The following is a 15,697-nucleotide window of genomic DNA, read 5'->3' as shown; positions in this document are numbered from 1 at the left end:
ACCTGTCTATTTACTTCGGCCTTATGCTTCTCCGGTAATCTATACGGTCGCGTATTCGCGGGTGCCGTACCGGCTCGAGTTACGATCTCGTGTTGCAGTGTCTCGGTGCAGGTCAGGGGTTCTCCGTCCAAATGGAATATGTCACTGTATTTTTCGCAGATTGCCAATATTGCTTTTTCTTCTTCGCAATTCATATGCTCGGTCCTTATTGACTTCTTTATTTTTCCAATACGCGATAAAGGTACTGTATCCTCCTCTTCGCATTTTCCGGTGGTTAAGATTTGTGCTTCCACCTTATTTTCTATGGGCTCAATATCGACGTGTGGGGCTTGTATTTCGATCTCTTCGTCGGTGGTGTTTATTACGCTTACGGGACAGCTATAGTCACTGGCGTTTACTAAACAACCGCCGATGATCACCCCTGGTCGTGTCTCCAATACGTGCACGACTCCTAGAGCGTTTTCGCTTGTCGTGGCCTGCACGACTGTTTCACTTCGTGGTGCCAATGTTATTTTCTTATAAGGAAACAGCTTGAATGTAGTTTCTCCTATAGTTAATCGCTTAGTGGGGTACTCCCAATGCGTCACATGCCGTTTCAAAAAATCTGCGCCCAGAATTCCTTCATGTGTTATGGGGAAATCATCTCCCACTACATGTATCTTGTGTCTTATGCGCTTGTTGCGCATGGGTATATTGGCTTCAATTATCCCCAAGGTCTCCGTTTTTCTTCCGGTGGCGCCGATTAATGTAATTTTTTCGTCATAGATTAGCGTTTCTCCCTTCAGATGTTTTAACTTTATTAATGTTAATGTAGCGCCGGTATCCACTAGCATGGTAGATATTTCTCCTTTTGCTTCTTTAACAGGGATTTTAATCAGATCCAAATCCGTGTTTGTTTGCGCTATTTTATCAGTATGTGCGACTTGTAGAGTTTTTGCTGGTCGAGCTGTTCTCTTGGCAGTGACCTCGCTCTCGTTGTCGCTATCGTCGCCCTTGCCCTTATCACTTTTAGTGTATTTAATGGCTCTTGGGCGTACATTATCGTTTGAGTTGGCCCCCTTTTCGGGTCGGCCGTTTAGCAGCCAACACTCGTCGCGCAAGTGTCCTGTCTTTTTGCAATGCTTGCAATATTTTTCAAGAGCGTTTACTCTTTGTCCGTCCGCCTTGGGTAAATTGAATTGGTTAGCGAAGCGACTTGTGCGGCATTCGCGTCCGTGGTGGCCCCATTTGCCACATTTTGCACATTGCGGTGGTTTTTCTCGCGTGGTACCTACCGCTTTGTAATTAGGCTTATTCATTACGTTTGGGCCTCTCATTTTTTCTTCTGAGGCAGCTACTGCTATCGCCTCTTGCAGATTGCTGTAGTTCCGCGATCAAACTATTATTTTTATGTCCTCCTGCAATCCTAATTGAAAATTTTGCAGGGCCTGGCCTTGTATTGTTCCCTTAATCGTGTTCTTTTCGGCCACGGTGTGTCCCTTGTCTTCAATCGTTGACTCATAGAGTTTCATTGCAAGCTGATCCACTCGCAGGCCATATGCTTGAGCGCCCTCCCTCTGCTTTTGCTTGAGTGTGTTAAACTCTAACTGCAGGTGAGCAATGCTTTTACGGGTCGTATAGCATACCTCGAGTTCTTGCTTCAGTTCCGCGAACGTTTGTATGTTTCGCGTCTGAAAATCGAGCATGACCTTTCCCTTTAGCTTAGTGCACAATATGGCCTTGAGTAACTGTGACTCTTCTGTAGGATTTATGCTTTCCATTGCATATGTGCTTGCGCTTAAAAATTCTTGAATTTTGTGCTGCGAGGTACCGTCAATTTCCGGTATTATACTCCGCGCCTCTTTTAATTGCATGTAGCTGGTCGCAGGTAGGGACCTACTCCGTATATCGGATGGGCCACGTCCGTATGTCACGTTCGTCTCTGTTACACGTCGTGGTGAAACCTGTGCCCTATTATCAGGCCCGAACGCGACTGGTCGGATCGTATTTCTTATATCGCGTTGCTGTTCTTGTAGATCGACGAACTGCTCTTGTAAGCGTAGTATTTGCGTGTGGAAGTGTTCCTGTATTCCTTGTAGTTGAACTCGCATGTCGCTCATAAATTCGATCATTATTTCCATCTGCTCAGTTTCGCGATTTCTATGCGTTCCGGCCTCTATTACGGTCTCTTCGCCTTCGTTACTTAGTTGTTCGCGTAACGATTCTATATCCTCGTCTATCGCGCTGGCAGTTATGTTGCGCGGTGCTTGGGCCATCGTGCTCCGGTATCTTATCTCGCGCGGATCGAATATACTGCTATCGTATGAGGTCAGTCCGGACTCGCTATTTGCTGACGCGCGACTCGGTGTTCTACTGCCTATTTGTCTGTTTCGACGCGTTTCCCTATCCTCGCTTTCGGGTATTAGACTAGTATCTATTTCCCCGAAAGAGTAGTGTCGATTTACTTCTATATTCTCGTGGACTTCCGGATTCTCGCTCGCGTTTTCGGTACTAGAACTCTGTGTTTCGAGTTCGCGATTTCCGCGTGTCGCACGCTGTGTTCCCTGACTCGGGTTTATAAGTGCGCTTATCGCTCGTTGGCCCTGGCTGCTGAATAGCCAGGATCGATTAAGTTGCACGTTGGGGTTATCGCGTTCCTCGGACATTAACGCCGCTTAACTTTTAGTGTACAATTTTTGTCAGTAACTTACAGAATTATTATCGCTCGCATGTTGAATCGCTGCTCGTGCCGTTGTGTCGGGCTGTCTTCTGCGTCCGGCTGTCGGCTGTTGAGGCAGGTCGCGGTTCGTCTCTGCGATAAGGCCGCTCTGCTCAGGTTGCGCTGATTCAGCTCCTGCGGCGTTCTGCTAGACTCACGCTGTCCCTCTGCTGCTTGCTGCTGCGGGTTGCTTCGGCCTTGTCACTTTCTTGGTCACCAGTTTCAACACTTTAACTTTCGTTTTGCGTTGTTTTTAGCTCTGGCGCCTGTGCTTCTAACTCTTCGAGTTAGGCTTCTTGGTCCAGCTGCAGCCGTGCCCAGGTCATCAGGGTATTCAGAACATCCAGGTAAACGGTAAAGATGGCGAATCCCACCGCTGCCACCAATTTGTTGCGCCTACTATGGTGGCGGTAGGCGCTGCGTATAGATTCGGGATTCGCCGTGCTGGTCAAGGGGGCTTTGGCTCGGAGAGTGTAGAATAATTAGGCACTTCTGAATATATATAGAATAGCTTTTATTTGGTATCTTCTTATTACACTTGTCACCTCACTTATTCGGCGACCGTACTACCGTGGTTACGCGTGTACGCGACGTGTCGTGCTTCGTCCGGAACTTTGCTGATAAAAACCCGCGGCGCCTTGTGTGCCGCCTTAATTTATACGGATCAGTATTCGGAACACAATGAGACTTGAATTATATCGATCCATTGTGTTACCAAAATGCTGATCTGTTTAACCTACTTTAGACGCAAGTGACACTCGGGCTTCTAAGAACGAGTGCTCGCGTCAGCGCCTAATTGTTTAATAATTAAATACCTTTTGTCACAGGATTCTCGAGAAGTGGCCTCGATTAATGGCCTTCTAAATGTTTATTATTGTTATTGCCTAATTAACCTATAATTATTACGTTGTGGTCTTTCGACACACAACAAAAGTATAATTTATTTCAGAAATTAAAATTAATTTATCAACAAAGTAGTCACTCGGTTTCTTATGATAATTATGAGAGCACATCTTCAAAAAATGCTTTTACTGCATTTTTAATATTAGTTATTTTCTCGCAAATTATTCAAAACCATTTATTGATGGCGAATTTGTAAAAAATTGCCTCATTGAGACAAATAAAGTATTCGGAGGCTCGCTAACTCTTGAAAATGCTACCAGTATTCCTGTCTTGTCAATGATAAAACTGTAGCATTAAGAGTGAAAGACATCGCTACTCATATAAAAAAAAAATTAAAATCTTTATTAGTTGCTTGTTCTTTTTTTTTCATTATACTTCGATGAAAGCACCGATAATGGACAAGTGAGTCAACTTATTTTTGTTAGAATAGTGCAGGATGATTTTTATGTGTCGAGGAGCTTTTAGATTTAGTCCCATTACACCCCGAGAAAAAATGGTATAATATCAGATGTAAATATATATAATTAGTTATGAAAAAACTAATAGTTTTTTCGAGTCTTCAAACAGGACTCAATGTCAGACATTACACAAATCGCCAATCAACATGGTTGCATCAATAACATATATTTCTCCTATTTTATCGGTTGCATGACAAAGTTTGATTAATTATGTATTATCAATAATACATTTTTCCTGCATTTTTTTATGTATTTCAGTTTGTGTATTGAAGAATTAAGCTTGATGATTAATGACTGTGAAATAAATTATTTTCGGTAAATTTTTATATTAAGATGGTCAGCTCCAATTTGGTTGAAAATTTACATAGAGCTTTCTTTTAGACAATTAAGAGTTACAATATTTAAAAACATGAGAAACTATGTGCCGTTCTTGAAAAAATTATGAAAGAAATTTTATAATGAAAATATATAAAATTGCTCTTAAAAAAAAATTTATTTTACTAATCTTCAGCTATATCTTCCACCATATCAACAAAATCAAATTCTCTCTCAGAAAACGGAATGTTTTCCGTATTCTGTTAAAATTCCCGAATAACATCAAAAAATGCTCCGATTCGTTCTCGTTCTGGATAAACACGTTGAAAAAGATACACACACAAATTTGACACAAGCATAGTAGGCGGAGTACTATACTTTGGTATGTGTTGTCGGACTTCTCTCCAAGTGCGTTCTATACCTTGCCTTTGAGAATATTTAAAAAAGAATTAATCTATTATTTTTGCAAAGATTTTAAAAATTTATTATATTATATTTACTAGTATCAGGGTGCACAAAGTTTATTTTGTGATTCACTGATAAATGACGGAATCCTTCATTTTTAAGGCAATCATATGAGCGCCACATATCTGACATAATTGTTGTACTGGGCAAGATCCACGATTTAATTGCTTCCAGCAAAGTCTCTTTAGACCTATTTGCAACAGGCATGAGAAATACTTTCCGAGATTGACTCTCATATCCACCAAAGACCCATTTTGCTTGAAGCAAACGACTACGGTTGTATTTGCGTTTGCCGAATAGAGCTTCGTCAATCTCTACAATCTTTTCTGGGCCACCGACTTTTGTAGAGTTTGCATTTACCCAATACACGCAAATCTGGGAATAATTAACAATTATTTATTTTTCAAAAACATTTAACAACTTTGGATAATTATTTAATAATACAGATACACTTTGCATGGAAAGTTGTAAATTCATGTGAAACCTCGCTTTGCGTGGAAAGTGTATGTGTGAAGGCAATGTGTTCCGCCCCCCTGCGGGGGGCTCCATCATAAAAAAAAATTAACCTAACCTAACACTACCTATCCTTGAATTAACCTAATTTTAGATTAACCCAAAAGTAGGTAATGTTAGGTTAGGTTAGTTTTTTTTATGGTGGAGCCCCCCGCAGGGGGGCGGAACACACTGCCTCCACGCATACACTTTCCACGCGAAGCGATATCCACATGGATTTACAACCTTCCATTCAACGCGAGATTCAATTCTAAGCAAGAGTTTTATCACCATAAATTATTTTAAAAGTTTCTATTTTTATCAAAAATGCGTTTACTTTTTAGATATGGATAATAAATACTGAGTATCAATTTTTTAATATTTGTAAACGGAAAATATCTTTGAAAATATCTTACTTCCCGGCAAAAGTTCGTCCAGTCGGTAATTGTTTGATTTGCTAAGAGTAGATCCGATTTATGGAAGTTCCATCGTGGAGACTGCATCCATAAAAACTGTGCCACGAAAGTTACTGCTGTTAACAATGTTAGCCGAATCTGTTCAAACCATGTACCGATACGAACACTGCGCTTAAAACAACACTGGCGGCTAATTCGTTTGCGATGCCCTTTACGATCCGTGTATCGAACATAGCACACAAAATTTTGATTTTTTCGGCAGAGTTGCAAAATTGAAGACTGTCCTCGTTTTTTACAGCGAGGACATTCTATTTCCTGCTGAAAAATACCTTTTTCTAACAGGAAATCAAAAGCTGCTTCTTTTGTGTTTATTGCTCGTACGAATTCTGTATAACCAGACATTGTTATATGTACAACAATACCGACGATATTAACGAAATCTCTTTCAGTGAAGTGTTTACAAGTGTTTGATACAAATATCTACAGTGTATGCAACATACGAAAGACAAATATTTATAAACGTGAATTTGACGCAAAACGACGTTTGAAGCAGCCACTTTGAATTTCTTTAAATATGATAATTTCTCATACTTTTAAATATCATAACTCTTAATTGTAGCCCGAAAGAAAGCTCTATGTAAATTTTTAACCAAATCGGAGGTGACTACCTTAATATAGAAATTTACCTTATTTTCTTCTATTTTATCTAGTCTACTTTTATTTATATACAGGGTGTCCCATTTTAAGTGGGCACCCCGAATAACTTCGAAGGAAGTGATTTTCAAAGAATATGACCCAGACAAAAGTTGTTGCACTCAGAGGGGGACATCCAATGGTGACATTGGCTTAACCTAGTATGTGCCAAGGTCATATGGAGGTCAACTTTGTTTTTTTAAATGGAACACTCTATTTTTGATTCCAAAATCTAATAGCTGGTGTCAAGTGCTTTTCAAAACACTATAATGAAGTTATTTTTTATTAGGCACTTTTCGAGTTATGAGGCTTGAAAGTTACAGCATTTTGACATAAAATACAAAATATCTTGTAAAACATTCAATTTTTGGGAATCTTATCTTAATACTTTTATGCACAAAATAATGAGACGAATTAATTAGTATAAAGAAAACACTTAGTTGCTTTCAAGAAAAAATATGTAATTTGCAACATGCAACTCCATACTTTTTTTTAAAACCAATGTGTTTTTTTTATACCAATTCATTTGTCTCATTATTTTGTGCATATAAATATTAAGGTAACATTCTCAAAAACTGAATATTTTACAAGATATTTTATATTTTATGTCAAAATACTGTAATTTACCAGCCTCATAACTCGAAAAGTACTTAATAAAAAATAACTTTATTATAGTGTTTTGAAAAGTTCTTAATACCAGCTATTAGATTTTGGAATCAAAAATAGGGTGTTCTATTTAAAAAAACAAAATTGACCTCTATATGACCTTGGCATGTACTAGGTTAAGCCAATGTCACCATTGGATGTCCCTCTCTGAGTGCAACAACTTTTGTCTGGGTCATTTTCTTTGAAAATCACTTCCTTCGAAGTTATTCGGGGTGCCCACTTAAAATGGGACACCCTGTATATCAATTGATTTGCATGCTAAAGTTTAATGGGAAAATGTTATTAATAACACATTTTTTACACTCTATGTTTGTGTATTAATTTAATGTATGTTCTGCACTCTATGTTTATGTATTGATTTAATGTATGTTTATATTAAAGTTTTGTGAATTACTATTAATGGTGATAATGGTGATTAATATAATGAGCAATATGTATTCTTCTATTTTAACAAATAAATTAATTATGTTGCCTTATCTCTATTTTAATCTTTTTCTTTTCAGTCTTGGATCTTTTTATTTATTCAGATAAAATTACACATAATTATTGTCACATATATGTAATTTTCAGACATTTTACGAACTAAAGCAGCTAGAAATTTACTTGATTAAAAGAATGGGATTACAATCGTATATCATATATAATCAGATTTTTATTAATTATTAATTATTATCGATGGAGTAACAAGAGGATCTCAAGCCAAAGAAGATTGTAGTTCTTAATATCTTTTATTATAACCAATGTTTTTTATAAGCAGCAAACGTTTCGGCTAATCATTCAGCCATCTTCAGCTATCGTTACAAATCTAAATAATTACATATCTTTGAAATTTTTGTAATTAAGGTCAAGTTAATAAAATTTACCTAATAAGATAAATAACTAAACAAAAATGCAGTTGGCCTCGAAATGCTAAAGATGCATATATATTTTTTGCAGAAAAAATATTAATTTTTACAAAAAGCAGTGGAAACACAGCAAAAAAACCTTGCAAAAATAAACAAAATACGCTAAGTACATAAAAAATATTCCAACTTGTACGCAACAAAAAGTTTTAAAAAAATTACCTCTAAAAAATATTATTTAAAAAAATATTATCTCTAAAAAATAATAATTACCAAATAACTTATTCTAAAAAATAGTTTGAAAAAATATTTATATCAAAACTAAATATGAGATCAATAGTCACTTAGCCAAGTATATAGAAGCAATTCAATTTGCGAGAATTTGTAATTTGCAATAATATTTGTAATAAAATCAATCTTACATTTGTAAAAATATTATACATTATAGATTCTCTTCATAAAATTAAAACTTATTTTATTTTTATCAATAGAAATCTGATTTTTAAAATAAGTTCAACTCATGCAAAATAATATTATTTTAATACAAAAACACTGTCATCTTCAAACCAAAAGACTGTTGTACAAAATAGTTGTATTAATTTTCTATTACAACGTGATTAAAATAGTGGAACATATTTAAATATAAAAAGAATTTTAATAAAAAAAAAAACAAATTTAAATATGAAATAAATTTTTAATTAAAAAAACTTGGCGCTGCTAAATTTAAAATATAAAGGATACATTAATTAGATTAGCATATGTTCAGCAGCGCCAAGTTTTTTTAATTAAAAATTTATTTTATGTTTAAATTTGTTTTTTTTTAAATTAAAATTCTTTTTATATTTAAATATGTTCCACTATTTTAATCACGTTGTAATAGAAAATTAATACAACTATTTTGTACAACAGTCTTTTGGTTTGAAGATGACAGTGTTTTTGTATTAAAATAATACTATTTTGTATGAGTTGAACTTAATCCTCGCAAATTGAATTGCTTCTATATTATACTTGGCTAAATGACTATTGATCTCATATTTAGTTTTGATATAAATATTTTTTCAAACTATTTTTTAGAATAAGTTATTTGTTAATTATTATTTTTTAGAGGTAATATTTAAAAAAATAATATTTTTTAGAGGTAATTTTTTTAAAACTTTTTGTTGTGCACAAATTTTTTAAATTTTTGGCGGCCATATTGAATCCGCCATTTTAGTTTAGACTTATGTGACAGTGCACAGATAAACAGAGTATTCGAAAGTGTTAATTGGAAGAGAAAAACGTTGAATGAATAATCGCTACACTTGAATAATTACCGTTTTTATTATTTTTTTTCGGTTTTCTGAAATTTTAAGTATGATCTAATTGAATTTGATAATTTTGCCACGCGCCATTGGAAAGCTTACATTTTTATGTAAATTTTAAGATTTTTTCAAAAATTTTTAGATCAAATAGAAAATGGGCAGCATGGGTGTAAAGTTGAGAAAGAATGCCCCACATGTACTGTGGAGATTAGTGGAGAAACACAGTAACATATTAAAAATGCAGTCAAATAGATGTAAGATTAATTTTATTAATATTATTAATAGTGGTTTTCCGCACCACCTTTGCGGTTCCACTTATGGCACGTTCGATTTCTTTTTAAGTGGATCGCCGCCTAAAGCCCTATGTATCACTTTTTCACACCTGTTATTTACAGGTTAAAATAATTTACAGTAGTTGACACTGTATCTTTGTATATATATATTTACTGTACTTTGTATACTCACTGTACTTGTACTTTTGCGCGTTGCGCGTATATTAGCGAGTTGGGAAAATTATTTACTTTATAACTTTCTATAAATACAAAATATATTTTTTCTTTTCCATAAATACAAAATACATCCACTTAAAAAAAAATCGAGCGCGCCATAAGTGGAATCTCAAAGGTGGTGCGGAAGACCACTATTAATAATACTAATAAAATTAATCTTATATCTGACTGATCATATACTGATTATATCTATCTATTTGACTGCATTTTTAATATGTTACTGTGACATGAATTTCATGTTAAGAAAAATCGGTCTTCTATTAACTTTTTTCTATTAACTTTGATGCGTACGAAGCATATTGAAACATTAGTTTAAAAACAGGAGTGTTCAATTAATGTAATAATAGTGAATGTCACGCTGCCTTTCATTCATTAGGGCCCTTTATAGCATTCTCATCACAAAATAATCCCTAATCTTATTTACCGAAAGTGACGCCATCCCCCTCCCCCCACATGGAAATTTTTTTAAATATTCTGATCCTTATTTGACCTCTGCTACAAATCACTGAATTTTCTGGAAAGATTTCGATCTAAAAAAAAAGGGGTATAAAATCCGTGCCTGAAGCAATGTCGGTCGTCTTAAACAGTTTGGAACGTATTTCCATAATTTCCGTTGCTCAGTTAGTCCTTATCTCAGAGGAATCTAATTTAGAATTGTCGACAATTAGTCGTGAGTATCATTGTGGGTATTTTCCTAGTGTTGCAACGAACTTTGCTCACAGCTGCCTATCTCGCTTCTTTGAAAGACAACTGGTTGCACGAGCCTACATCTTTCATCTATTCAACTTTCCAGCTAAAGAATAAGTCAAAGTCATATTCCCTTTTTTCTTTCCTTCTCTATTTTTTTTCTTTTTTTCATGATTTTATCTTTCTTTCTGTGAATTTTTAAATTATTATTTTTATTTCGCGAATTCTTTCTTACAGTGGATCGTAAACCCGAGCTATACGGCCAGACATCCGAGCTCGAAGGAAACAATTTTTATTTAACTGCGTTACACTGTCCTTAATCTTCTCGCCATATAGGTACTATAGGTACTATAGATACTGTTGAGACTAAGGCTGACGGCGGTCGTTTAAGGAACCCTCGATAGGAAGCTTGAATCCTTCGTGATTCCAGCAGATGTCGCGGGCCTAACGTGAGGGGGGCCCCTCCCCTACTACATTTTTTTGTTTTTATATATACGTTGTTGTACATCCGTCTTGTACGGTAGCGTGTTACTAGGCTGCACTCAAGGCAGCATTTTTCGTAATAAAGTAGTTTTCTTCAACAAAAGGAAGGAGATGCCGCGAGTGTTTATTTCACCTCACGTCACACTCAACAGGTACTATATGTGCCAAGACCCGTTCGGTAAACATCAGAAGTCATCAAGTTCCATTCTCATCGGTCACGCGATTCACCTACACATAGATAAATACATTTCTCACTACACCATTATCATTATCTGTTTCACTAAATCTTTAAGATTTCCCTCTTCGACACTCTTCGATAACCCCATCTTCTAAACTCTAGGTCTCTGTCTCCGGCTGAATCCTAGGCGGATCAATAGGCAGAATAATTGACCTCTTGTCGGATTCACTCCTTGATTCCGATTTTTCTAACAAAGAATCCGTGTCCACTATATAATATTTCCCTGATTCTCTGTTGTTCGATTCGTCACCTTAGGCGTCAATTTCCTCAATTTTATTTTACCTTCTGAAGAATGACACTAACACAACACCACTATATAAATTTAATTATTTTTCTTTATACTACTACAAAATTATTGTAACAAGATATTTTTGTAATATATAAATATCACAGCACCAATAATCATATTAAATCAATTTGATTGAATTTATTTATTTTCTTTTATTTTTTCCCGAGATTTTCTCCGCTTATTTCCCGCTCCTCAATTTTGTATGGATTCCGTCTTTGGTAAAAAAGATTTAATTCCTTAGCCTAAAAAAGAACCTGCGAGGAATTGACCTGCTGACGGAGTAAAACGACCTTCCTAGTTGCTGACCCGTCGATCCTTCGTTTGGTTCAGGCGATCAGGCCAATTCACATTGATCGCCGAGTGTAAAATCTTTTTATCAGGACGTAACAATAAAATATGCACATATTATTTGTATCATGTTTTTTAATATACGCATACTATTATTATTATACAGAATGTTCCAGCAATCGTGGTACAACCGGGACGGGAGTGATTCCTTATAAAAAAATAAGTCAAAAGTGCAGAATAAAATTTTTACATATGAGGCTTTCGAGAAAAATGACTTTAAAAATCCGTCAGGCACGCGTGTACTAACTGTAAGTCTCAACTTGACGGACCTCTGTTTCTGCTCTTGTTTGTATTTGTAAACATGGGCAATGTCATGATTTGCTTCCTGTCATTGCTATTATCTTATTTACTGTTGGTTTATACTATCAGTCTGTTTTGTTCTGTCACGATATTGAGATATACTAATCGAGAATACGTGGACATGATCCTTATTTTGGGAGCATGTAATGACAACGCGTCTGCTGCAAGTCGCTTGTACAGAGAGAATGTTATTTGAATCACCGTTATCCCGATAGACGCATAATTGCAAGAGTAGAGCGAAATCTCTTTGAATGTGACTCTTTTCTGTTAATCTTAAATAACGCAGTGGGCGACAAATACGTTAAAACGTAGAAAATGAAGTTATCGAAACTATGATTAATAATCCTGAGTTAAATACGAGGAATTTTTTTTCACGGCACCATGTTAGTAGATCGACAATTCATCGTATACTATGTAAGAATGTAATGCACCCTCACGTACAGAGAATGCAAGGACTTATGCCTCGTGACTTCATTCAGCAACTGGCTTTCTGTCACTAGTTGCAAATCATGACATTGACATGTTTACAAATACAAATGAGCAGAAACAGAGGTCCGTCAAATAGAGACTTACAGTTAGTACACGCGTACCTGACGGATTTTTAAAGGATTTTTAAACAAATTAAAATACAGCGTAAAAATAAGTTTTAAATGTAGAAAACAATTAATCTTAACGCTATAATTAGACGAAATTGCAATACTAAATATAAACACTTCTTTTTCTTGAAAACGACGCAAAAACATTATATGCAAAAACTTTATTCTGCACTTCGGACTTATTTTTTCATAAGGAATTACCTTCTTCCCGGTTGTACCACGATTGCTGGAACACCCTGTATATTAAGCTGTACTGATAAATTATTTCGGTAATTGCTTTTTCTTTTGAGTTCCTCTATTTAATAAAGAATCTCATTCTTCTACCATTTAGTGCGTGAGGAGAGTCACCGCATAAAATTTTGTCACTATACTATGTGAGATTTTGTTCGGTGCGAATTAGCCTGCCTAGCGTCCAACTAACGAATATTCTTTACCGTTTGGTAAAAATTTAGTATAAGATGTTGAGAGTAGCGACAAAGTTGTGGCTGAACGTGCGTCTCCGGATTTGTCGGCCCGGAGAAATAACACGTTGCAATCATTATTTTATTTGTTTAATATAATATAAGTCGAAGTCCCAGGAAAGTTTCCGGAAAGTTCGGGAATTTTCCCCAATTTTTTTTTAACTTTCCCCTGAGCTAAGAAAAGTTCCCAGATCTGCGAAAGTTGATATTTTATCCAAATAAGAAGTCATTAAGCACGTCTGCTTGATCCCTTCTTTCCAAAATCTTTCCTGTAAGCCCTAGGCAATTTGGAAGTGGAAATTTCAAATTATTAAATAAGCCTTTAAAAATTTTTTAAAATAGCTTTTATTTTTAGAAGCTAATTTTTACCTGCAAAAGCGTCTTCACATTCGAAAAGCCCAGTCCAGTCACAATCTAACTTTACGTCAGTCTTTTCCAAATAAACAAAATGTGAAATAACAGAAGGATAAAATTGCCGTACAGTTTGACCAATGTACAGAAGAAAAAAATACTCTGATCCATTGCAAACCCCAAATATAGTTTAATTTAATTTGCAATGCTATAATCAAAATCCTATATCCTATAATCAAAATAAAATTTCCTTGCATGTTGAAGCGTTATTTTTGCGTAAATAGCAGAGGAATTACGATCCTTGCAGAAACACAAAGAAAAGCGAACTTTCCCAGGTTATGGGAATGTTCATCGAAATGTTCCAGGAACGTTCCCCAAATTGAACTTGCCCGGAAAACTTCGAACTATAGTTCAATATTTAACATCTTTAAAAAAATATGGTTTAATACGGACGTAATCCATGCTGATCTACTACAATATTACTGCGATTTGTTATATTGATCAAATTTGCTACAGGATTATAAATTGATAAGTTACTAATTTATAGTAGCATCCGGATATAGTGTTGCTGTTTGTATTAACAAGGGGAACACCAGAGATTGCGCCCTCCAGTTTCGCTGAATTTTATATATGTTGTAGAAGTACCCTCCCACTAATTTATCGTAAAATAATAGAATCCGCCTCTCAAGCATTCGCGAGAAAAACATGTTTAAAGATTTACGTGCGCGTAATGTAGCGTACAGTAAGAACAGATTGACAGCTAAGCGGCGTAGCTTAGTAAGTAAGGCGCCTGACTACTGCGTAAAATTTTTTTTTTAAACCTTTATTACAGCGTATTATTATGGTGTGTACTTTTAACCAGTTCAGTGGTAGACTTTTCCGAAAGATTTGTGCTAAAAGTGGTAAGAGTCAAAAGTTAAAATATCGAAAAACGGTGAAACATTTAAAGTTTTCAAAAAAGCAACTTTTCGGAATAGGTGTAGATCCCCCCCCCCCCCCCCCCCACGCCCTTGGGGAGCGGGGAGGGCAGAATAGGAGTGGAAAATGTTAAATGGCACTATGGGTCGAGTGGGAACTCATTTGAAAGGGCGTTTCAAGACGAGAACAATGATTTTTGAAAATGTTTACTACAACCTTCCAGTCAAAAGTGGAGGTGGATCAAAAAAGGGAGGTGCACTTCCGAAAAGCTATCACCTCCGATTTGGCTTATATGTAGCCTAAATACTTATTTTATCTAGTAAATAATAGTCCCAAATGGATTTTTGGCGCAAATACCCTCTTCGCCCAGTCCCCCTCAAAGGTTCAAAGATAAAACTGTTTTTGTTAATTATTTCAGAAAGTATTTATTGTACGGAAAAGATTGTCAAATAAAAAATGAAGCTCATAAAAAGCTCTACAAATAAGGTCTTATACATATTTTACCTAATTCCAATATTTTAGTCGTTTTAACAATTAACAGTTGCCATATTGGATCCGCCATTTTGAATTTTGCAATTTTGACATCAGATTCAAATTCAGCAGCCCAAAAAATCTTAGGATATCAAGTTTTATGCAAATCTGTTGAAAATTATTGGAGTTATTTAAAAATGTACATATATGATACATTACCACGTTTGGCACTTTTTTTTTTGTACATATATGATACATTACCACTCAACTGGTTAAATATTTGACCTGAAAAATTACTGTTTTAATTATAAAATTTATTATATTTAAGAATTATAAAATTCATTTATTTACTGTTTTCAAAATTATGTAATTAAAATTTACATAATTTTAAGATGTGTTATACAATAAACGTTATTAAATTGAAATTTATTTGCTATTCAAGAAACAAATTTCAAATTTTTTTGTACTTTTGTCACGATTTTTGTTCTTGCCGCAATGAGTTTCAACTACACAGAAAGTCGTTTCTTGGTAAGAGTATCTGTGTAATCATATTCGCGCGCTATCAGAGAACTTGTTCTTTTTTGTGTGACACTGTGAGGTAGTTTAAACGGGATAGGTATCGAGATTGGGAAACAACAATAAAAATAAACAAAGCTGGTTAATGGATTAAAATACAGCGTAAAAATAAGTTTTAAATGTAGAAAACAATTAATTTTAACGCTATAAGTGGACAAAATTGCAACTTATAGTAGTGTTTATATTTAGGTTACTAAATATAGACACTACTATAATTTATT

General features: G+C 35.2%; 1 protein-coding gene across 6 annotated transcripts in view; it reads right to left on the bottom strand.

Annotated features, from left to right (window-relative positions):
- Achl (La ribonucleoprotein translational regulator Achilles) overlaps positions 1-15,697 on the bottom strand; it is a 65,804-nt gene that overhangs the window by 22,695 nt on the left and 27,412 nt on the right. Inside the window, exon 5 of one of the 6 annotated variants that reach the window (XM_067358489.1) lies at positions 14,601-15,185. The exons of the other annotated variants lie outside the window; for them this stretch is intronic. Within the exon in view, the coding sequence (XP_067214590.1) occupies positions 15,088-15,185 (98 nt within the window). The 3' untranslated portion in view covers positions 14,601-15,087. Of the gene's footprint in view, positions 1-14,600; positions 15,186-15,697 lie in introns of those variants that run through there. 6 annotated transcript variants of the gene reach the window in all.

This window comes from Linepithema humile, chromosome 6 (genome assembly GCF_040581485.1).
Source record: "Linepithema humile isolate Giens D197 chromosome 6, Lhum_UNIL_v1.0, whole genome shotgun sequence".
Lineage (NCBI taxonomy): Eukaryota > Metazoa > Arthropoda > Insecta > Hymenoptera > Formicidae > Linepithema > Linepithema humile.
This window is presented reverse-complemented; position numbering and strand designations above follow the sequence as displayed.